At 32.5% G+C, this 25,836-nt stretch overlaps 3 protein-coding genes across 3 annotated transcripts; all 3 read left to right on the forward strand.

The window, feature by feature from the left end:
- HELRODRAFT_71906 (hypothetical protein) lies at positions 1 to 8,647 on the forward strand (the record flags this gene model as incomplete). Its single annotated transcript, XM_009012962.1, has 21 exons — positions 1 to 48; positions 208 to 281; positions 457 to 520; positions 629 to 734; positions 1,015 to 1,160; positions 1,527 to 1,589; positions 1,792 to 1,935; positions 2,145 to 2,213; positions 2,336 to 2,569; positions 3,861 to 3,998; positions 4,396 to 4,484; positions 4,641 to 4,719; positions 4,869 to 4,968; positions 5,113 to 5,184; positions 5,653 to 5,766; positions 6,009 to 6,219; positions 6,430 to 6,639; positions 7,128 to 7,326; positions 7,489 to 7,914; positions 8,215 to 8,310; positions 8,450 to 8,647. Coding segments are annotated over 21 exons (2,880 nt in total), but the record flags the coding sequence as incomplete, so codon positions are not given.
- Positions 8,648 to 16,649: 8,002 nt separating this feature from the next.
- On the forward strand, positions 16,650 to 21,498 carry HELRODRAFT_167455 (hypothetical protein; the record flags this gene model as incomplete). Its single annotated transcript, XM_009012963.1, has 10 exons — positions 16,650 to 16,856; positions 17,046 to 17,356; positions 17,589 to 17,725; positions 17,876 to 18,169; positions 18,261 to 18,322; positions 18,417 to 18,610; positions 18,738 to 18,907; positions 19,130 to 19,389; positions 19,720 to 19,930; positions 21,446 to 21,498. The coding sequence occupies 10 exons, from the start codon at positions 16,650 to 16,652 to the stop codon at positions 21,496 to 21,498; spliced, it is 1,899 nt and encodes a 632-aa protein (XP_009011211.1).
- Positions 21,499 to 22,573: 1,075 nt separating this feature from the next.
- Positions 22,574 to 24,364, forward strand: HELRODRAFT_72081 (hypothetical protein; the record flags this gene model as incomplete). Its single annotated transcript, XM_009012964.1, has 5 exons — positions 22,574 to 22,734; positions 22,985 to 23,119; positions 23,320 to 23,427; positions 23,853 to 24,071; positions 24,160 to 24,364. 5 exons carry the CDS (start codon positions 22,574 to 22,576, stop codon positions 24,362 to 24,364), a joined length of 828 nt encoding a protein of 275 aa, XP_009011212.1.
- Positions 24,365 to 25,836: the final 1,472 nt, after the last annotated feature.

Raw genomic sequence — 25,836 nt, forward strand, 5'->3', positions numbered from 1 at the left:
GCAGCTGGAATAATAGCCTTGCTGGATGAGCGTGATCCAGAAGTTAAAGTCTGTAGTTTATTTATTTTATATTCTATAAAAATTATTCTTGAATTGTTTTAACTAACCATTAAATTATTTATTCAATTATAAATAAGTTAAATTTAATTGATAGAATAATTAAAATTGCTTCATTTAATCATTTTATGATATCTTATAATTTTGTAGCTGTTTGCATTAGGAAGATTGAATGAAGTGGTTGATATATTTTGGCATGAAATCTCTGAATATGTCACCAAAATGTAAGTGACTCTGTTTTATCATTACTTCCCAGTTCTAGATCCGTTTGAATTTTTTGTTCCATCTGTTTTTTGTATTATTTTTTTGATTTTTACTGTCATTTGTGCAATCCATTCACATATATTTGTAAAAATTCTATTTTTCTTAATATATCATTTGACAATCATTGCTCTACAGAGAAGTGATCTATGAGGATTCAGCATTTAAACATCGAGATTTAGCTGCACTTGTTGCTTCAAAGGTTTTGTGTGATTGATTATGTTTAATAAATAATTACTATTGTATTATTTTTGATGATATTGTAAGTGTAATAAATAATTATTATATTTACTGTTGCCAAATGAAACAGGTGTATTATCATTTGGGAGCGTTTGATGAATCAGTCTCATATGCATTATGTGCTGGTAAGAAGTTCAATGTCCATGACTCAACAGAGTATGTGGAAACCATTGTTGGTTAGTCTCTCTGAAATTCTCTCCTTTGATTTTGCGCTTTCTGATTAAAATATTGCCTGTTGGCCATTAAAGTGATGTATGTTTTTTTATACATTCAATATTTTGTTCGAGAAGGTGATGGTAGGATTAGACCTGGAAAATGATTTTTATAAATTTTATTTCATTTTTAGAATAAGATTAAGGATGTGTATTTAATGAATGATCATGTGTAATTAATAATGCTTAGGATATCATTTTTATTCTCCGTCACCTGATTGTAAAAAAAATCCTCACCTGACAGAGAAGTGCATCGACCTGTACATCAAACAGAGGGTGCAGGACGCTGAAAGTACAGCTTTGACGTCAGCGAAGATGATTGACAACAATTTGGTCGGGGTGGTCGATCAGATGTTCAAGAGGTGCTTTGATGACAAACAGTACAAACAAGTATTCCTGTTTTTTAGTTTGAATTTTTAAAATATGATTTGATATAATTTTAATCACGATCCGATATTGTTAATTTTCAATTCATTTAATACTTGTTTTGTGTTGTCCTGGTTATGACATTAAACTGACCCTCACTGCCTTGTGAGTGATATTGGATCATCAAAGGCTAGGCCCACCGCTTATAACTGTGGTTGCATAAGGAAGGGGGCGTCCCGCGTAAAAATTAGCCAAATAAATTACTTATGATGACAGAAGTTTCATCATAGGTAGCCAAACGGCAACCCCCGATCTCGGGGAAAATGTCGTCTAAACGTGTGTTGTTGTTGTTGTTTTGTGTTTTAATGTGTTTTGCATTTCTAAATGCAGGCTGTGGGTATTGCACTAGAGTGTAGGAGGATGGACATATTTGAGAAGGCCATACTGGAGTCTGTGAGTCAATGGTTTTTTTTCCTTTATCTTCATCCTGAATGTTTATATTTTATATTAGGACAGATACATTGATTTGTTAAAGAATCACATTTTTTCTGTCACATTTTATCATAATTGATATGTTGCATTGTACCGTGTTGTATCTTGTATCATGTATTGTATAATGTTGTTAGGTATCAAATATTTTGCTGACAACCTACAGGATGATGTTGCTGGCATGCTGTTGTACACCTTCAAAGTAAGCCTCTCGCTTATTCAGAGCAGACGATTTCGAGACATTGTACTGAATTCCTTGGTGAACCTCTATAAGAATCTTACAGTCCCCGATTACATCAGTGTTTGTCAGGTAAGCTTCTTGAATACCCACTATTATTCACTGTTTGAGTGCTTCCGGTGTGCATTTTGTAAAAACTGATTGTATTAGTCTTATTTTGTTTTTATGAATTAATGCGTTTTCTTTTTTTTAGAAATGTTGATAATCATTATATATGAATTTTGTTGGTTTATTTGTCAAAATAACTTTATCAAAATAATTTTGTATAAATAATTTTGAAGTGCTTGATATTTTTGGACCAACCAATGGAGGTTGCCACCATTCTAGAAAAGCTGATTCAAAAAAATGAGGTAAACTTTAATTAATTTTTCAAATGTGTTATCCGATAATTCAACAATTAAAATGTATTAAATATTTATAATTGTCATTAGTCAAAATCATCTTTCAACAAATATATCTCCATCACCTATAGGAATCTGCAGTCATGGCCTACCAGATTGGCTTTGACTTGTACGAGAGTGCCACCCAGCAGTTCTTGCAACGAGTTCAAGGTGCCCTTAGACTTACCTCTGCCGGACTTGCTGTATCTGCTGCTGCTGCTGTTGCAGTGCCATCCAGTACTGCTGCTACTACAACAGCTACTTCTACGTCAGCAAATGCTTCTGCCAGTGCGGTAACTGCTTCTGCTACTCTTAGTAATTTATCTGTAACAACAGCATCAAGTGAAGCAACCACGTCTGCTGCAGCAGCTGCATCCACTGTTAATGGCGTGAAAGTTGATGATGATAAGTACGTTGATGTGTTTTATGATGTAGAAATTTTTTATTAATTAATTAATTAATAATGAATATGAGCACGGGCTAAGCTCCTTGCCAAACTATATATAGAAAAAAATCATAAAACCAAAAGAAATTTGTAAATGAACGTAAATGAATCTCCATAACAATTATACAAAACAAGCAACAGAAACAACCAAAAATTAAGTTTGAAATAAACATGTTAGAATTGATCAAATATTTCCACACCTTCCCCACCCAATATGCCTTTGACAATACATTCACACACTGGTTACAACGTACACATACCAACAGTCAACACTAATATACCTTCCCTAAAACATATCTGCAATATTTTCAACACACTCATTCCCCCATTCGCACAATGTACACTTCCCCTATTTAAAAACACACAAATTTAATTTATCAAAAACTTAATTTAATATTATTATAACAGAAAAGTACATACTTATACTCCTTTGTGCTGTTTAGTCTTTATCAAGTTTTAATTTATTGTTACTTCATTGCTGTAGCTCTTTTTAGGCTTTGTCAGTTGATTTTTGTCATCCAAACAATTTAAATACTCTTTCTTGTTATATAGTTCATAATTATTGAAATTGCGTTTATCTTCATTTGGTATATTTTCTTCACCATTCAGTGCCATGGAAGTTGATGATGTCGTAGTTAGTATCTCTGTGTCGCTCTCGTTGTGTTATTGTTTTGTTTTCATGGTTGTGTGTCGTTATTTCTGGGCAAATGGATGTGGACTTTAATTGGTTGCCAGAGAATTTTTCAGATATTGGTTGATTAATAATTAATATTCAATAATAAATTTGTTTAAGTATTTTTTGATTAAAAGTGAATATTCTTTAATAGAGTTTTTAGATGTTGTTTGATTAATAATGAGTAAGTAACTCATGAAAATATTCGTTAATAGAGTTTTATTTAATTATTTTCTTGATATTTTTTTTTCTTCAAGCCAGCAAAGTTCTCCCCAGCTGAGGTCAGTTGATCGTTTTCACAATAAATTTAATAATTAATTTTATTTTATATTGAGTTAGTGGATTTAAATGAGTCCATATCAGATAGATAATATTGTTTATCTATTTAGTGTCATTTAAACTGTACAATGAATTAATTATTTTTCGCTTTCATTAATCATTTCAAATGTTGGGTTAAAATTCGACCTCATTGTCGCCATCAACCTCACGTTAACTCTAGTGCGAGTGCGACAAGGCCGTGAAGGAACGCATGACAAAGTTGCTCTCTATCTTGAACGGGGATGTCACAATCTCCTTACATCTGCAGTTTCTTATCAAGACGAACAAAACCGACGGTCTTGTACTCAAAAATACCAAGGTTGGATGGGCTACATTCAGGTGTTTTGTAGTATTTAAAACATAATAAATAGATATAGGGTGTTGGAATGTATTATACATGAATATATTTGTACAACTTGTGGCGGTTATAATGATGCATTTTTATAGGCATGTAATTGAATATACACATCAAATGATTGGATGGTAATTTTTAAGTATTGTTTATTAACATTCTCGTTGTTTGATATTTATTTCATTATCTCAGAATTTCTTGCTATTTGGGAATCACAATTTTGACTGTGGCGTGCAACTTTCAATGTAACTTTTAAAATTTTAATGATTATTATTGGATGTTGACAATAGCGGTGGCTGACGACGTAACGACGCGCCACCACACGTCACACGACACCACATACCACACAACAATCTAAAAACAGGATGTCATAAGAAACTCCATCTGCCACAATGCCACAGTGATTGCCAACTCGTTCATGCACTGTGGTACAACGTGTGATCAGTTTTTAAGGTTCTCCTTTTCAATAACCTTTTTGAATTATTTTTATAGATAGTCACAAACTATTGAGAATATGCATAAATGATTCACGTCTATCTTACATTAAATTATTTTCAGTTGCAAGAGTAATTTTTAAAATACATTAACCACATAACCATCATTTCTTAGGGACAACTTGGATTGGTTGGGTAGAGCCACGAACTGGGCAAAGTTCACTGCCACGGCGAGTCTCGGCACCATACATAAGGTCTGCATGCTTCAGTATAGTAGTGGTGAGAATTATATCGCTGATGTGGTAGAAGAAAATTTATGTACTAAAGAATGGTGATTATAAAAATGTTAATATGATGGTCAGGGTGATGCCTAAAGAATTAATTTCAATGTTAACAATGTCAGGGTCATGAGAAGGAGGCCCTTCGTCTCATGTCTACCTACCTCCCAAAAGATTCTGGCCCCGGATCAGCCTACTCTGAAGGGGGTGGTCTCTATGCTCTCGGTTGGTTGATTTTTTGATGATTTTGATATGTTGTTGATGTAGCTGTTATTAATACTAAGCTAACCAACCATCCAATCATCAATTGGTCACCAATCAATTACCGATTGGTCACCATTCAATAATCACCAACGTATCACCAATCAGGTTTGATTCATGCCAATCATGGAGGTGAAATTACAGAGTACCTACTCAACCAATCCAAAGAAGCAGTTACTGGTCTGTTCAACTTTTCCCATCGTTTATATCAGGCCCGGTCCGCTTAATGATTTTATCCCGCTTGCACTTTTTCTTTTTCTATTATTTTTTTTAAATGGCGTACTTCAATCAATCAGTCAGTGCTTGGAAATGAAAAATTTTTCTAGCCCATAAATCGAAACTGTTGACCATGCCTGATTCATATCATATTTATTTTCATCACAACTCCAACGTCTGTCACTCCAATTGTTTATTATGATTACATTTTTTGTTGTGGCAATCCCATTTTCTGCTTCTACCACTTTTATTTTGATAATTGTGGTTGATCATTTCTGTAGGGACATCTTTATCTCCGTGACAATTGTTCATCTTTGTGTCAATAATCTTAACCACTTTTGTGTTAATGATCTCAACTACCTTTATGTTAATAACCTCACCAACTTTACGCTGACAACATATGAATGATCACTATGATTACAATGACGTCAGATGCCATACGACATGGGGCCTGTTTGGGTCTTGGACTTGCAGCTATGGGAACATCACGAGATGACATCTACGAACAACTCAAACTCAATCTTTTCCAAGATGATGCTGTTACAGGTGTGTATGTGTGCTACTTACGTATCCATCTAACTTGTCTGTTCTCTGTATGTGTTTTTCTGTCTGTGCGTGTATGTGTACGTGTGTGTGTGTGTGTGTGTGTGTGTGTGTGTGTGTGTGTGTGTGTGTGTGTGTGTGTGTGTGTGTGTGTGTGTGTGCATGTATTAAGACAGCAAAGAGGTAAAGAAAAAGGAATTTAAGATTGTAAACATCAACCTTTCATCATCTCATCATCTCGCCAGGTGAAGCAGCAGGAATAGCAATGGGTCTGGTGATGTTGGGCACGGGTTCCACGAACGCTGCATCTGACATGATAACATACGCACGTGACACGCAACACGAGAAGATCATGAGAGGACTTGCGATCGGCATTGCACTGCTGCAGTACGGCAGATTAGAGGATGCCGATGGCTGGATACAGGAACTATCCTCTGATAAGGATTCAATCCTGAGGTTCAAAATTTAATGAATTCGTAATTTTATATTTCTTCACTTTGTTGCAACCTTTTTATGTGTTGATTTGATTTAATTTTAATGAAAAGTATTGTTATGACGTAGTTTCAAAATAATGAAAACGCCTAGGCTTAAAGTTATTTGCGTAAATTTGAATATTTAAATTTACTTATTCGGTAAGAAAAGATTACATTATGTTGTGTTGATCAGGTGGTGTGCTGCTTACTGCATAGCGATGGCTTACTGCGGTACAGGCAACAATGGTGCCGTCAAACAGTTGTTGCACATGGCAGTCAGTGACGTCAGTGATGATGTGCGCAGAGCTGCTGTTACGTCATTAGGATTTTTGCTGTTCAGGGTACCTGAGCAGTGTCCTGGTATTGTATCTTTGTTGTCTGAGAGTTTCAATCCCCATGTCAGGTCAGTTGAGTTCACTGTAAACTTTATTTATTTATATGTTAATTTTGCTATTTTTTGGTTTCGACATTTCCATCCAAATCGTATCTGCTAACGTCAGCCATCTATTTCTCGACTGATTTTATAACTTTATTTCTTCCTCTTCATAGAGACCTTGTGAACAGTAGATGTGATATTAGATAATACTTTTTCTACATCCAATTCCCCACTTTGCCCAAATTCTTCTTCTATTCTTACAGCTCTTTTTGCTCTTTTTGATACTTCCATACATTCAAGAAAATCCTCTTCTGTCAGATCCTCTTTGGATCAAACGTCCTTAAAATTTGTAATATACTGATAGATGTTTTGAACATTGCTTTTTGTGTTTCACATTAATCATCTCTATGGTAGTATTTGTTGAAATGTGTTTTACGCTTTATAAAAACTTGCAGCTTTCAAAATGAACGTAACATGAGTTAATGAATAATTGTTTGTACTTTTTTCTGGTGTAGATATGGCTCAGCAATGGCTCTGGGTGTGGCATGTGCAGGCACTGGTCTGAAAGAAGCTCTTGTACTCCTTGAACCTCTGACGAACGACCCGGTGAACTACGTAAGGCAGGGAGCTCTCATTGCTTCTGCTCTCATCCTCATACAACATAACGACAATACTTGTCCAAAAGTTTCACATTATAGGCAGTTGTATGCTAAGGTTTGTCGTTTTATTTTTGAGTTTTTTTTAAGAATTACACTATTCAAGAGTCATTAGCTATCGTTCACAATTTTTATTGTTTAATTTTTGTATTTATAATTTATTTGTGCCATCAAATGTTTCTACTAGGTTAGACGAACAAAATATTTGTAATGCACTTAGGTCATATCAGACAAGCATGAAGATGTGATGGCCAAGTTTGGTGCCATCCTGGCTCAAGGAATAATTGATGCAGGCGGTCGCAACACAACAATCAACCTGCAGAGTCGAACGGGCCACACAAACATGGTAGCTGTCATCGGCCTCCTCATCTTCCTGCAGTTCTGGTACTGGTACCCGTTGACGCATTTTCTATCGTTAGCCCTGACATCTACGGCTCTCATTGGACTGAATGCTGATTTGAATATGCCAGTCTTGGATTTTAAATCCAATGCTAAACCATCCATTTTTGCATACCCACCTAATCTTGAGGAAAAAAAAGACAAGAACAAGGAGAAAGTGGAGACAGCTGTGTTGAGCATAACTGCAAAGCAGCAGAAAAGGAAAGGCACTGCTGGTGATAAGAAGAAAGAGGAAAAAATGGAAGTTGTTAGTAGATTATTGTTACTCGTTTTGTTGTGTGCTTTTGCTTGAGTTTATTGATCTGTCCTCTGTCTAAATTATTATGTATATCAAGACGTCATCTTAGTTTAATTGTGTTTGTCTTACGGAAATTCATTTCTGTAATTGTTTGCAATTTCATTGCCCATAGTTTGATGGTGACCTTCAAGATACTTTCACATTTTGATTTAAATTTACGTCATTTAGGATGAAGATAAAAAAGATACAGAAAAAAGCAAAGAAACTAAAAAGGAAGATGATAAATCGAAAGACAAAAAAGAAGATGAGGGGGCCAAGAAAGAAGATGAAACATCAACCAAGAAGAAAGAGGCTGAGCCAAATTTTGAGATGCTGGCCAACCCTGCTAGAATCATGAAGGCTCAAGTTTGTTTTATATTCTTTATTAACGTTTATATTTCTTTTTCAAGAATATTTCTTTTTTGTTTATCAATATGTATGTATGACGTGTTTTCAAATAATGTTTTGGATAAAAATTAATATAAAGTAAACTGATTTTTTACAGCTCAAAGTCTTATCGATGCCAGCAGGCTCTCGTTATATTCCTTTAAAAGATGTATCAGTTGGCGGCATTATAATGCTAAAAAATGCACGACCACAAGAACCTGAAGTCATTATTGAATTAGTAGAAACTGGAGGTCCGAAGCCGGAAGATGAGGTTGAACCCGAACCATTTGAACCTTTTGAGTGGAACGAAGATTGATAACTTTTCTTGTTTCTTATTACTATTATTATTGCTGTTATTATTCTTATTGACGTTTTAATTCTAATTGTTTCTTTGATAATTCTTTTACTGTTTGTTCGTTAAGTGTTGATGGTGTAAAGAATGAACAAAGTTTTTTTTAACCATTAAAGTAATGAAATTTTGATTGGTCATCTGGTGTTCAGTCTTGTTCGTTTTACGACCGCTAGAACTCATCTGGAACGATGTTCATTCCTGTGGGTTCTGTAACTTAACTAACGCCGATATGATATGAGGTTACCAGCAGTTTGGGCTCGGGTTATTAGCGCTTGTTTTACGTTTAGATAAGCTATTTTGTTTCAATTCCTTTGAGTCATTTAATGTAGAAACCGCCTTTAGTATTCTTCACCCGATGTTTTTACATAAAATTTATGTTTAAACCAGAATTACATCGGTTCTTAGCACAACTAAAATAAATATAACGGCCTTCGCTCACTTTTAACGGTCGAACAAGGAGCTTACTTCCGGAAGAGATTTGGAAGGTGATTTATTATCGTTTGAGTCAAGAGTCGGGCTATTTGACATGCTTGGATTATTGGCTTACGAAATTGCAGGGATTTTAACGAGCAAGCTATATAAAATATTTACTTGACTTAATATGCTTAAAACATTGTAGTAATTCTCTTTAATTTTATTAAATAAAATTATGTATTATTAAATTATTGTTGTTAATTTGAATATAAAAATTATACTTTTGGTCCTGTGAAATCCGGTGGCTTTTTACTGAAGCCGAAGGTTGGCTTAGTAGGATTGAACTAAAGTCACCCTTTTTTACACTATTCGATCATGTTAAAAATTTGTTTGCTCATGAAATAAACGACCTAAATAGATCAAAATTGTTATTTGAACAACTATCTTCATTATATTCAATGAATATTTTACATTTTGCTGGTGCTCATAGAAATTATGGTTGCTGAAATCATACGTTGGCTACTGCAGTGGCTTACTGGGTCTCATACGACAGTGTCATGGCGGTTTTCTTTACATATAATGCTTTAAATAAGTCAATATATTCATTTCACAATTATTTTTGTCAATATCAAGAAATTGCTTTTGTCTGGTAAAATACAGTGGCCAAGTAAAGCCGTATTTTGACTTAATCGGATTTTTTTTCATATATACAATACTATGAGATCAATCAATCAACCAATCAATCAACCAACCATTCATTCAATCAACTAATCAACCAACCAATCGACCAATTAATGAACCATATTTGAAAAATATTTGCAAGGCTTGTTCAAACTCGAACAAACACTTAACTGTACAGATCTACAAACAATTTCGAGATTTTAGTAGAGAAAGAAAAACACAATAGTTGCTTTTATTAAATCAAGAAATATCCAAAAATTATATAACCAAATTCTAAAAAAACTAGAAAGCAGTCAACATTTAATAAATAATTAAATAAATAAATAGACATTATTAAAAAGATTGTTCAAAAAGGTAAAATTTAAGGCGACGACGAGAATAAAATGTAGTTTGTTTTGTTGGTGTGGGGCTGTGAAGCGAAAACAAACACACCACAAAAAACTAGTAAAAAGTCGCAAGAATAGTAGTCAGTCACCTACCTACAATTAAATTACTCTCAGGGCCCTAGCTTACTTATAATCATTAACTCAACTCACCTACCTACAAATATGTTTTTCTACGTTTTTGGAATTTTACATGTTTTAGGTATTTTATTTTACATATTTCAGCGTTTTTATTTTACTTGAAACTTTTTAACTAATGTTAAGCCCTAGCCTACCTACGATTGTTCAACTAATCTCAATCCCTAACTTACCTACGAATTAAATTAAGTCTGGTAAAGAAAATAGAAAGTTGAAGAAAAACATAACAACAACGACACCGAATGAATGGATGTTGTGTATGTGTGTGTTTTATTGATGTGTGTGTGTAAATGTGCAGGCGTGTACTCTCCCAAAACTTCTTCACTCACTACGGACGAACCTCCATTGCACCGACCATCATCTGACACGCATCGATGGAATGAATTTGACCGGATACTGAAAAACACTAAATTGAAAAAAAAAATAATGCTTAAAAGTAGAAAACAAGCCATTGGAAAAAAAGGCAACTTATCTTATTGAGATGACAAATTCGAGTACTTTCAATGGTACGATGGTACAAGAACAAATTTTCTTTTATCTTCAAATTGTCATCGGAACGATCATCATGAGACCACCATCTGAAACATGCTGACGCCCACCACAGCCCACCTCTCATCATTCTGTAGACAAGTTTTTTTTAATTAGCGTGTTGGTAAATAATCAAGGAAAAAAAGAACGAACGAATAAATGATTAACTGAATGATTGGTTGAATGAATGAATAATTAATTAATCAATCAATAAATGATTTAACGAATGAATAGAATGAATCAATTAGTGGAGGAATAATTTGAAAGATAATGATAAAATAAATGAAAAAAATAAAAAAAAACTAAACCATATTTCAAAAATCTTCGTTTTTGTTTTCTTCAAATTGTCATCGGAACGATCATCATGAGACCACCATCTAAAACGTGCTGACGTCCACCACAGCCCACCTCTCATCATTCTGTAGAAAAGTTATTTTTATTAGCTTAGTAGTAAATCAAGGAACAAAGGAACGAACGAATAAATGATGAACTGAATAATTAAATAGTTAAAAGAATGAATGAATGAATAGAATGAATTAACGTCAATTAATGGAAGAATAATTTGAAAGATTGAGGGAAAAAATGAATGAATGAGAAAAATAAAAAAAAAACGAAACTAAACCTTACTTCAAAAATCGTCGTTACTTTAATCCATTGCACCGACCACCACATTCAGATCGGCACATAAGATTTCATCCGAACTTCTGAGTGTCAGTCGAACAGCCAAAGCGCTGGTTCTTCCTACACCATATCATCATACGTAAATCATCATGAGACCACCATCTGAAACGTGCTGACTCCCACCACTGCCCACCTCTCATAATTCTGTAGACAATTTTTTATTAGCGTAGCAGTAACTAAATGTTTGAATCTTAGAAGCAAAAAATTAAAAAATGAAAATGATGGCAAATAAATAATAACTGAAAATAATAAAGAGATTAAAATGTAAAAAAAAACTTACCGTCGTCCATTCGACAAAGGCAGAATGTTGAATGCTTTCCGGTTCCTACGTTGTCTTCCAAAACTGGTGCCAGTCCTCCTCGAGATTGTTGTTGAAACACAGCCCGTGTTGATGGAGAAAGATAAACAGAAGATTCTCATCAGAAAGCTTAGCGGTGCCTGCATCTCAAATTGCTTAATAAAAATAATCCTATCTACCTATTTAATTACTTTAGCTAATTAATATTAAATTATTAATGGTACGATAGTCGAAAGTCCCCCTTCATTCTCCATCCTTGCACAGAGGCTCACCGACAGCCAGGGCACCGGATAGTAAACCATTGCCGTGCGGATAGTAGACTATTGCCGTGCGGATAGTAAACCATTTGCCGTCCGGATGCCGTGCGGGTAGTAGACTATGGCCGTGCCGCATAGTAAATCATTACCGTGCAGATAGTAAACCATTGCCGTCCGGATAGTAAACCATTGCCGGTTCACCACTGGCCACCAAGGCTTACCTCTGACAAGGGACTTTGAAATTCAAAGTCTATCGGCTATCGTACCCTCAACTTACCTATTCATTACAATTAAGCCCTAGCTTACCTAAAAATTACAAAACTCAAGAGCCCAATTCATTGGCCAATCGGCACCCACCCCACCACCTACGTAATGCCTTGGGCTCCAACTTAGTAATAATAATATAAAACTTAAACCCTAAATCTATTAATGAGTATGTGTTACAACGTAGCCTTAACTTACCTATTCATTACATTATGGTCCTAGCCTACCTAAAATTACAAAACTCAAGAGCCCAATTCATTGGCCTTTCGGCACCCACCCCACCACCTACGTAATGCCTTGGGCTCCAACCTAATAATAATAATGTAAAACTTAATAACTAACTTACCTCTCGATACACTTAAAGCGTTTATTTAATTTAAATTACAAGATTGTTCCTAGAATTAAATTATTGCTTTTAACTACCTATGAAATTAAATTACTCTCAACCTTAGTAATAATAAATTAGAATGTGTAATGAAAATAAAATAACGCTCAAATACTAATATGTGTTTATGTATGCATTTGTGTGTGTGTGTATAATACGCTGATGCGTGTAATGTGGGTGCGAGAAAAAATAGAAGAGATAAAATTACGCTGCCTACCTATTCAACTACATTAGTGTTGGATGCTTCCTATCTATCCTACCTACAATTAAAATTATGCCTATCTAACCTACCTATATAGCTACTTAATGTAATTGTGTGTATGTGCGTGTGCGTGTGAGCATTCTTACTTAATGTTAAATTACAGAGAAAAACAGAGAAAAAAGAATAAAACGTATCCCAGCCAGGCGTATCTTCTTTGCCACTGAATGAACGAACGTAGCCTGACATCTTCCACGATGAATTCCTTTGGAAGCTTCAACCTGAATAAAATGGATGAAATGGAAAAATCTTATTTGACTAATTTAAATTAAAATAATAAAACGAGCCGCGGTGAATTCCGCCGGAAAAGCCAGACAACTGGCAAAAAAAGAAACGCAAAGAAACCGTAAAACGTACTCCAGCAGGGCGTGCATTCTTTGCCACCGAATGAACGAACGAAGCGTGACATCACAACCATTCTGATCGTCCACGATAAACTCCTCTGGAAGCTTCAACCTGAATGAATGAACCTGAATGAACCTAAATGGAAAAAATCTTATTTATTTAATTAATTAAAATGAAAATAGAGAAACGCAAAGAAGCCGACCGGTCGGCAAAGGAAAGAACCTCAAAAAAGGTATCTATATAGGATTTATGCTCTATATAACTCTATATAACTCTATATAACTCTATATAACTCTATATAACTCTATATAACTCTATATAACTCTATATAACTCTATATAACTCTATATAACTCTATATAACTCTATATAACTCTATATAACTCTATATAACTCTATATAACTCTATATAACTCTATATAACTCTATATAACTCTATATAACTCTATATAACTCTATATAACTCTATATAACTCTATATAACTCTATATAACTCTATATAACTCTATATAACTCTATATAACTCTATATAACTCTATATAACTCTATATAACTCTATATAACTCTATATAACTCTATATAACTCTATATAACTCTATATAACTCTATATAACTCTATATAACTCTATATAACTCTATATAACTCTATATAACTCTATATAACTCTATATAACTCTATATAACTCTATATAACTCTATATAACTCTATATAACTCTATATAACTCTATATAACTCTATATAACTCTATATAACTCTATATAACTCTATATAACTCTATATAACTCTATATAACTCTATATAACTCTATATAACTCTATATAACCATGCATACTACCACATTCAATCAATAATAAAAATCCCACTAAAACCAGGAACCACCGCGTACCTGTTATATGTATGGTGTAAAACAAAACAAAAAAACACACAAAACAAAAAACACACCACCAAGTAGAGTAAAAGAATAAAAGTCCCTAACCTACCTATGTAACTAAATTACCTTATGCCCTATCCTACCTATATAATAAATTAATCTCAATCTCACCTACCTATGTTTCATTAACTTAACTCAAGACTCATGAAGAAAGAGAAAAAGAAGTAAAACAGAACATAAAATATTACCACACAAACAAACATGATGTATGTATGTATGTATGAGTAACCGCTAAAGAACCCACCTAAAATTAAAAAAATACAAAATACAAACATACAAGCCACAGACAAACATATATAGCCCGCGCAACTCTATATAACTCTATATAATAAAATAAATAAATAAAAAATAAAATAAATGAGATCAGGCAGACCGCTTCGAGCCTTAAGCGAGGCAGAATGCCTGATCTGATTTTCGTGCTGTCTCAACTCCTATTTATACTCGTTTCAACAATACATTCTCATCATTTCAATCATTCACATCAGTAAAAAACTTTTTTAATGTATGTAGTACACTATTATACAGTCTTAACAACAATGCTAACCGTACTAAATTGACGTCAACGATCGAACGCCTTCGAAACTTTCTGATTGGCTGGTTGAATCTGCTATATTGCTTTTTATATAAACATATAATCTTATTAATTATTTGTATACATCGATTCTAGTTAATTTATATATATATATATATTAAAATTAATATATATATATATATATATATATATATTATATAAATTCTTTATAAAAGCAACAGTAATCAATGCTACATATGTAGGCACGCAGTTCAAATTTTTCGGGGAGAATTCAAAATAGTTTGAGACCACACCTTGCTTAACATCCAATTCCAAGCCGAGCCAAGCCAAGCTGAGCCAATATGCGTAGATTTATAAGCGCTTTTATATTCAAATTTTGCTCGCTTCATATATATAGTATATAAATTCATTATTGAAGCAACAGTAATCAGTGCTACATATGTGCGCACGCAGTTCAAATTTTTCTGAGAGAATTCCAAATTGTTTGAGAACACACCTAGCTTAACATCCAATTTCAAGACGAGCCAAGCTGAGCCAATATGCGTAGATTTATAAGCGCTTTTATATTAAACTTTTGCTCGCTTTATATACGAATATCCCAATATAACAAATTTTCCATCCTATTTTAAAAATTTTCATTGATGCTTTTTAATCAGTCAGGTCAAAATCATCATCATCGATATCGCGGTGAAATCAAATTGAAAATTTTTTAATAATTGTTGATAAAAGTAACACACACACACACACACACACATACACACACACACACACGCACGCACACACACACACGTATGATATTTGGTTAAAGTTATTTGATAGGAATTGAATAAAACCTTTATACAGGCTGATCAACTACCATCTAGTGAAATAACTACTGTTAACATGACGTCATTTCCCCCAACGATTTCTCAACGATATAGCCATCCTATTTTATGATGTTTAATTTAATTTGATGTTTTTTAATTAGTCGGGTCACATTCATCATCATCATCGATATCGCAATGAAATCAAATTGAGAATTTTTTAAATTAAAAAAAAGTATCTTTATTCATTTTATGATACTATTTTGTTCAATAAGATACTGTTTGATACATATAACTAGAATAAAACAGCACCTAAAAAGCACCTAAAACAGGTTAGTTAAGGTTTAGTGGCTTTCTTCCTAGCTTCAGTGTCGTTATTGATGTTTACCTTTTTTAAGAATTGTTTATTTAGTTATCGGTAAGGAAAATTGTGGTCTGTTATGAGCATTTATAAAGTTTTTTATTTTTTAATTAACTTATTTTAATATTTTTATCGATAAAAGCTTGATGTCAATTATTTCTTTAAAAAACTTCTTGTCGAAAAATAACTTGATTCCGTGGTACCTCCTTTCTGGTTTTGTTTTATCGCCTTCCCGATTTAGATTATTACCAACAAGTAGGTTTTTTTTTACTTTTAACCCCGATTAAACTAATGATTCATAATGATTCCAGATTCATTGGTTGATTACTTTCATTTTGATAATTATATTTTATTATATATTATTATATATATATATATATATTATTTGAATAGCAATTAATTGTATAAATTATAATTAACGTTTAAATTTAAAATAAATATAAATTACAATTAAGTATTGCCATTGATTAATAATATAAATATTAATTAAACTAATTGATTTAATATGGTTTTAATTTAATAATTAATTTGAATAATTTTTCTTTGTAACATAACTTTTGCTTTATAAACATTTGTTTGGTATATTTATTATTTATATAATTATTAATGTAAATTAATAAGGCTGGGTGATATTTCTAAAACTTAGAACTGATTTTACAAAAACATAGCAGAGATCCTGGTAAATAAGAAGGCATACATCATCACGATGAACAACCTCAAAAGATTGCACGAGGATAGTTCTGGAAATTCCAGTTCAAGTGCAAGTAATTTCAAGAAGCAAAAAATCTTTGACGACAAAAACCCAATAATGGTGTTGAATGAAATTCAGCCCGGTCTGCCGTACACACTCATAAGCCAGGAGGGTCCTTCCCACGATCCCATCTTCACCATGCAACTCATCTTCAAAAATCAAGTTTGATCTTTTTGTTCATTCAGTCTCATCTAATTTTATCTGTTATTATTAACAGTGGGATGTGTGTTTCAATATATATTCAATTCAATTTTAGATTAGTTTAATTAATTATCTCTTTAACTGTTATTTATTTTTTAATTCAGTTATTTATTGTTATTGTTATTTTATTTTCAATTTAATCACACCCAGGTCTTTATTGGAAAGGCTAACAATAAGAAACTGGCAAAAGCAAACGTAGCTCAGATTGCGTTGAATTACTACAGGGAGCATGCGACTTTATTTCACAATGCCAACAACTCCTTCAACAGTTCAGCCAATGACAGTTACCAACAATCATTCAATAATGATGACAGCAAACCATGTAATAACAAGTTAAATATGAGAAAAAATAATGAGTTTGACAAACTGACCACACAAGAAAAGCAGACAAATCCTCTCTTTCTTTTGAACAAGTACGACCCTGAAGCTACGTATGTCATGAAATCCGAATCAGGCACTGGGTCAGCTAATGTTTTGTCATCCATTCAATTGTTTTTCTTTAATTTATTCTTTTTTTGTTTTTATTATTTGAAGAATTCATTTTTTGGGCTATAGTTTAATTTCATTAGTAAATTTATGATTTATTATTTTATATTTAACAAGCATTCATTTTATTTTTAACAAAAATTTAATAAATTTTCAAAAGTATTTAATTAATTATTTCATAATTTTGGTCTGTTCAATGTATATTAGACCAGGCAAGATGTTTGAATTTGAGGTGATATCGAAGGGGCAAGCATTCAAAGGCATCGGCAGTAGCAAAAGATTGTCCAAATCTAGAGCTGCTGTACTGGCACTGAAGAGTCTCTTCAATGTTAATTTATTGATCGGTTTGTTCTATACTATCATTTTACTTCACCATTTGTAATGTCTGTTGAGTGTCTACTTATAAAGTCAATTTGGATTCTTTTCAAATAAAGTTTGCATTATTATTTCATAAAAGTTACTGTATGTTTCAACATTTCATTACATTTTATTAGTGAATAATCAGGAGAGTGGAGAGCAGGCGTCAGTTGATGACATGGCCCATGAAGAACCCACCTACAACCCCGATCTTTTCATGAAGCTGGTACAAGAGAAGTTCAAAAGTTTGACAGGCAGTTCTGTATATTCAAAGCAAAAGGTGCTTGCAGGGTTCATAATGACCAAGGACAACAACAGCAATCCAAAACTTGTCAGTTTGGCTTCTGGTACGAAGTGCATAAATGGAGAATTTATCAGCAATAATGGTAGAGCCATCAATGATTGCCATGCTGAAATTTTGGCTAGGAGAGGTCCTTTTTTTATTTTTGTAGTCTGATTTTAATAAGCTTAATGCTTGTATGTCAATATCTAAATAAATAATTTTTTTCATTATTTCTCAAGGTTTGAAGAACTTTTTATTCCAACAGTTGAATCTGTTTTTCAGCTGTGAAACAGACAATGATGTTAGTACTTTTGTTTAAGATATTGCCTCATTTCAATATTTTTTATTGTTATTTTGATTCTTATGAATGTTCAATTGGTTTGAATGAAACGCAGGATGTGATATTTGATGTGCACAGCTCAGGATTTGGTTGTGTGTTGAAACCAAGTGTGAAATTTCATCTTTACGTCTCCACATCAACTTGTGGGGATGCCCGAATCTTTTCTCCACATGAACAAAAGAAATCTTTAGAAGAGAGTGCTGATGAGGCCACAAGTAGCTGGGTGCCTGCGCAGTCACAAGCAAAAAAGTTTGTTGCTTGCTCTTTCCAAGTTTTTGTTTTTGTCACACAAGCACACAAGCTTTTGTTCATTTGATTGTAATGTTATCCATAAATTTTTGAAATATTAACTCATGTATGAAAACTGAAATGGCAGACTAGCTCGAGGAATATTAAGAACAAAGATAGAATCAGGGGAGGGCACGATTCCAGTGACCTCCCATGAATCGGGGGTGCAGTCGTGGGATGGCATCCTGCAGGGAGAACGACTGCTCATCATGTCTTGCAGTGATAAGGTTGCCAGGTGGAATGTTCTCGGCTGTCAAGGTCATTAAATGAGCTTACATCCGTTCCACTATGTTTTCTTTCTGGATGATTTATGTTGCCAGTTGCCATTTGAATTATTTAAAAACTGCATTGTTTGTACATTTTTATCATTCCATACATTTTTAAATCGGTTTCATTAGGAAGAATTATTGTTTTATTAATTTACTTATTAACTTTGTGTTTGTTTGAAGATCTACAAATGTGAACACTTCCCTTTGTCAGGTTCTCTGTTGAGTCATTTTGTGTTACCAATCTATCTAACGAGCATAACGTTCGGCAGCCTCTTCAATCGTGAACATTCAAGTCGGGCACTCTATGATAGATTGACTTCAATTGGTGCTCTGCCAGAAGGATTTCAGCTGAAGAAACCAATTTTGGGAACCATTTGCAACCCTGAACAGAGGAGGCCAATCAAAGCTCCCAATTTTGCTGTTGTGTGGTATGCGGGTCTTACTGAACCTATGGAAGTTATCAACACCAATGTAAGCTACTTTTTCAAACATTTTATGAATTGACTATATGTCATGTGGTTTTTACGAGTGCACAGGCTGATTTGTTTGTGACTTTCGTAATTGATTTGACATATTACAATACGTTTAGATGAGTAATGAGTCCAACAGGTTCAAACTTTTGAATTTGAATTTATGTTACTATCTTTAGATCAAAAACATGAATGTTGCGGACGATATTGGTGACGTAAATTAACGTCAGCGATGACGACGACGATCATTTTATTGTTTGTCATTTTTTATTAAAAATTATTTTTCGTTTGATATTTTTAAGAAAAAGTTAATTTTTTGTGTTTGATGCAGACTGGCAAACTCCAGAATACATCGGAACACTCGTCAGTCAGCAAACTTGCTCTGTTTGAAAAATTCTTAGCCATACGAAACCGTTTCAACGGAGCACCTGACTCTGCTTTATTTAGTAAGGATTTAACATATGCTCAGGCGAAGGAAGAGGCTAAGGAATACCAGCTGGCAAAAAAAGAGCTCTATAGTTCACTAGAAAAATCTGGCCGAGGTAAATGGATTAATAAGGCCATGGAACAAGATTTCTTTACTTTGACAAATCTTTAATTTATGAACACTTTATTTTTAAAATTTTTATTATTATTATTATTATTATTTGTCACTATTGTTATTACTATTATTATTTATTTAATTTTTTAATTATAAAAATTTGCAAGTTTGTCAATGTTTCCATGCTCGTCGTCAATATGAAGAGTATCATGAGTGATATTCAAAATGCAAACCACAGCTTTATGAACTGTCCAATAGAGCCCCAAGCAGAAAAGATTTTTCTAAACCGCAACCGTCCACATCCGCAGAGTTCACGTCCGCAACTCTATATCTATATCAATCAATCAATCAATCAATCAATTAGCTTATAAAGCCCTATTTCCGCGATGTTCAACAGCGCTCCTCAATGAATTTTGAAAACAGATGGGTCTTGAGATCCGCTCTGAACTTCGCAAGTGATGGAGAAATAGTTAGAGAAGTAGGTAGAGAGTTCTAGAGAAAAGGACCAGAAAAAGCAAAAGCAGATTTGGCAAAAGAGTGTTTAACACGAGTTACGAAAAAGCGAGAAGAAGAAGACGATCGTAAACCGGGGCGTTTAGGTTCAATTAATATATCTGATAAGTACTTAGGAAATAATTTAGATTGAGACTTATACATGAACGTGCAAATTTTAAAAATTATTCTATATTTTATAGGTAGCCAGTGCAAGAGAACAAGATATGGAGATATATGAGAAAAGAAAGGGGCACGAGCAACTAGACGAGCAGCAGAGTTAAAAGCTTTACTTAAAGGATAGAGTATAGAGTCAGGAAGACCATAGTAGAGCGAGTTACAATAATCAATCCTAGATAAGACTAACGAAGTAACAAGAAGGAGAAGAGTAGGATCATCAAGAAAAGGCAAAAGTTTTTTTATTCTACGTAGATGAAAGTAAGAGCTTCTAGCAACACTATTAATCTGAGAAGAGAGAGACATAGTAGAATCAAAGATAAAACCTAGACTACGAAACTTATGAGAGACATCAAGAGTTTTAGTTTTATATAACTCTATATAACCGCGCAACTCTATATAACATGCAAACTACTACATTCAATCGATAAAAAACCCACTAAAACCAGGAACCACCGCGTACCTGCTGAATGTATGGTGTGAAACAAACCAAAAAAAACAAAAAAAAAAAAAAAAAACAGCCAAATAAGAATAAAAGAATAGAAATCTCTAACTTACCTATGTAACTAAATAACTTTATGCCCTAGCCTGCCTATATAATAAATTAAGCTCACCTACCTATGTTTCATTAACTTAACTTAAGACTCATGAAGAAAGAGAAAAAGGAGTAAAACAGAACATAAAATACTACCACACAAACAAACATGATGTATGTATGCATGAGCAACCGCTAAAGAACCCACCTAAAATAAAAAAAATACAATCATACAAACCACAGACAAACCAGTCGCGCAACTCTATATAAATCTATATAACTCTATATAATAAAATAAATAAATAAAATAAGAGAGATCAGGCAGACTGCTTCAAGCCTCAAGCGAGGCAGAATGCCTGATCTGATTTTCATGCCGTCTCAGCTCGTTTCAACAATACATTCTCATCATTTCAATCATTCACATCAATAAAAAACTTATTTAACGTATGCAGTTCACTATTATACAGTCTTAACAACAATGCTAACCGTACTAAGTTGACGTCATCGAACGAACGCCTTAGGAAACTTTCTGATTGGCTGGTTGAATCTGCTATATTGTTTTTTATTTACACATATAATCTTATTAATTATTTGTTTACATAGATTCTAGTTACTTGATATATAGATTATATATATATATACATATATATATATTTAGGAACGAGGTTTTCATTAATACATATTTTGTTAAATTTATTTGCCCATTTTGCATTTATCAACTTTTTTATTATGGACTCAACACAGCGTAGTTTTTGACATTCATATTTATTGTGAAATTGTGACATATTAGAAGCTGACAACGTTGTTTCGGCTAAGTAACCATCATCAGAGCCTAAAACCAATGAAATATAAGAAATTTAATTAAAATAAATGAGAATTAAACGAATTATGTAAATTATTTAGATAAGATATTAAAAATAAAATTGGAATTGAAAGTGAAGTTAAAATGGTACCTTGCAAAGGATGTAACCTAAAAGATAAATTTAATACTAAAACATGAAATTAAATAAAAGTTACTAATTAATAAAAGGTAAAATAAATGAAAATAAAACTGGAAAGTTGGAAGAATAGGAAATATATATATATATATATATATATATATATATATATATATATATATATAGATTATATTAATTCATTATAAAAGTAACAGTGATCAGTGCAGCATATGTACACACGCTGTTCAAAATTTTCGGGGAGAATTCTAAATAGTTAGGGAACATGTTAATTTGTATAAGAATGTGCGGTAATTTTATACAAGTTAAATTCCGGTTGTAAAACTCAATGGTCCTTATATATGTACTAGCGCATGAACCGGTCAAAGTTCACTTTTAATTTATTATTCCAATTTGCTTCCCTTTCATGAATAGTTTCACCGGTCGACACCTTAGATTGCGTCCTGTCTTTTTCAAGTTTAACTATTTCTTCTTTAGACAAAAAATGTCATCATTGGATAGTTTCATTGAATTGAACGATGGCGTTAAAATTCCTAATTTTGGATTGGGTCTGTATTTAGTTGGATCTGGTTCAGAAGCAGAGCTATCTCTGCTCTTTGCTTTGAAACAGGGTTACAGATTATTAGACACCGCCCAGTTTTACGAGTTAGTTTTGTTATTTTTCATTTTTTTATTTTCCTGAGAGCCTTTTAATTTTAGTTAAATAAATTATTAAAATTATTATTATATTATCCATGCGAATTCTGCTGAATTTTAAAAATTAAAGTTAATGACACCCAGCAGTTTTTCAGATTCTATATTATATTCTATTCAACAGTTTTATTTATATTACTTTTGAGATATTTTCAATGAAACATATTTCTGAACGTACAAATTCTTATTTTATTTTATTTAGGAATGAAGCTGATGTTGGCAAAGCAATAAAGAAATCAGGAATTGATCGGAAATCAATTTGTGTTGTCAGTAAAGTGTGGGACTCCAACCATGGCTATGAGGCAACCATAAAATCTGTCAAAAATAGTTTATCCTTGTAAAATTTCCATTGATTTTGTTCAAAACTTGATTTTATGTGAATGTTAAATATTTTTTAAAAATTAGGTTGATCTTTTTATTAAAACAGTTTTTATATTTGATAGTTCAGGTCTATGTTATTTATATGTGTATTTTCATAAAAATATTTTATCATCTAATTAATTTACTCATTTGTTATGCTACTTTTCATAATTTCAGATTTCAGTTAGAATATGTGGACATCTTTTTGATACACTCACCAGGTTCTGGAAGAAACATTGACACTTATAAAGCACTTTTAGAACTGAAGGGTCAAGGTTTGATCAAGTATGTATAATATAAATTAACATATATATATATATATATATATATATATATATATATATATATATATATATATATATATATATATATATATGCACACATACATTATTGTATGAATTCTACCATATTGTTGTCATTAATCAATTTAAAGTTTGTCCAACAACGGTTTTATTCAATTTTCAATTTTCAGGATGAACTTGGATAATAATTCTATTTCCAATAAATTGAACAATTTCCAGAAAACTCTAGTAAGGAAAATTAAAAAGACAAACTTTAATTTGGAGAAATCATACAATACTGTATAAAATATGGTCTTCCACTATATATATATATATATATATATATATATATATATATATATATATATATATATATTTGGACTGACCTAATTAATATTGATTATATTTGTCTTGCTATTTTTTTAAAAGGTCAGTTGGAGTTTCAAACTTTGGGATCCAGCATTTGAAAGGCTTGGAAGAGGCGGGTTTGCCCACCCCATCCATCAATCAAATTGAGCTCCACCCATTTTGCAGGCGGGAAAAATTGGTGGATTATTGTAGAGAGAAAGGAATTTGTGTGATGGGTTATTGTCCACTTGCCAGAGGAAAGTGCTTCAATGATCCGGACCTCATCAACATGGCAAAAGAGTGAGTGGCTTAAAAATCGGTTAACTTAATAACCTTCTAAATGGTTTATCAATTTTATAACTTGAATGACCATCTCATGCATGTTCAGGCATAACAAATCAGTTGCTCAAGTGATGATTAGATGGAGTCTGGACAAGGGTTTTGTTACCATACCGAAATCGTCCAATCCAAAAAGAATTCAGGAAAATATGGAAGTCTTTGATTTCAAACTCACTGAAAAAAACCATCAAATATTGGTATTTTCTTTACATTTTGTATATTATATATATACATTTATATCAGAGTGCATTTAAATTGATTATGAAGTTTTGAGGGATTGTAAAAAGATATTTTTAGATCTAATAACATGGCAGTTTCAGGACAGACAAAAAGAGGCTTATGTTATACGTAACATATTAGAAATATTTTAGAAAAATTTTATGTCCCACTCTAGCCATTAAATGAATTTCTTGGCTAAATATTCTTTTGCTACATAAATCAAAATAATTTAATTGTTTGGCTTTGAAAATGATGATAAATATAAATGATAATAATCACAGCCTTTATGGCGTTTTTAAATTAAAATCAAAATACTTTTTTTTATTAATGCCTGCGGCGTTGATATATTTTTTAGGCAAAAAAGCCAGACAACTACATAGTAAGTTGGGACCCAACGATTTCTCCGTGGAGAGGCTGATTAACAAAATTTTGATCTGTGGAAAAAATAGAAGAAAATTTGTACATATATTGATCATTTGCCTGTTTAATTTAATTTCAATAATAAATTGTAGGTTTATTCTAACAATTTGTATAGAAACATTTTTTTTTAAATTAGATAAAGAACCATGGATATTATATATATACCAATGTAATGAACGCCAAATAAGTATTTCTAAAAATTGTTTCATTTTATTTTACTATAGTTCGATTCTAACAAATTGTGTAGAAATACATAATTATTAACAATAAAGTTTTACAAATTAATAAATTTGAAAAAATTATTTTCTGTTGTTTTTTAGAAACTGTCTCTAGTCTTGTGGTTAGCTATGGCCGAACTTTTCCAATATCTATCGTAAAATCATCTGCTCTTATAAAGAAAAGCATCAAACGCATATATTTATTATACATTAACAGTAACTTGGTTTGAATTTGTTTACAAAGTTGTAATGTGTACTTGCATATCTTTATAGTACATAGTACTATAATGAAATAGAATGTAATTTGAAAGATCCATGATATCGCGTAATAGTACGCATAGCACTTGAGTACGCATTACGTATCAAGGTATGCGATGGTGCAAGAATAGTAACATGTGTATTATGTTTTTACTATAGTAGCAACACGTGTACTATAATTTTACCACTTTGTGATGAATTAACTAGAGAGAATGCATATTTTAGTTACGATTCCATGGAGAACCGTTTAATAAGTACAAAAGTATTGAGATTGTCGGTCATTTTTGCAAGACGAATTTCGGTATTGGAGTCAGCGGTACATTTTGTCATTTCAAATTTTGAGTATTGTTAACAACGAATGGAATCAGATCACATTACAATAGCAGCGCCAAGCACTTTGCTAACACTATAGCTTCATTTTTAAGTATGTGTGTGTGTTGTGTTGTGTGTCTATGTGTGTTCGTGTGTGTGAGTTTGATGGTATTCCCAAATAAGAATTTTTTCTTTTCACTGAAATCGTTGGCGGTATTTTCCATTAGATTACTTTCTACTAATAAGGAAAGTAGGGATTTATACTATGAGTAATTTTCATGTCCAGGTAGGTAGATCTC

The sequence above is a fragment of the Helobdella robusta genome (genome assembly GCF_000326865.2).
Source record: "Helobdella robusta unplaced genomic scaffold HELROscaffold_11, whole genome shotgun sequence".
Lineage (NCBI taxonomy): Eukaryota > Metazoa > Annelida > Clitellata > Rhynchobdellida > Glossiphoniidae > Helobdella > Helobdella robusta.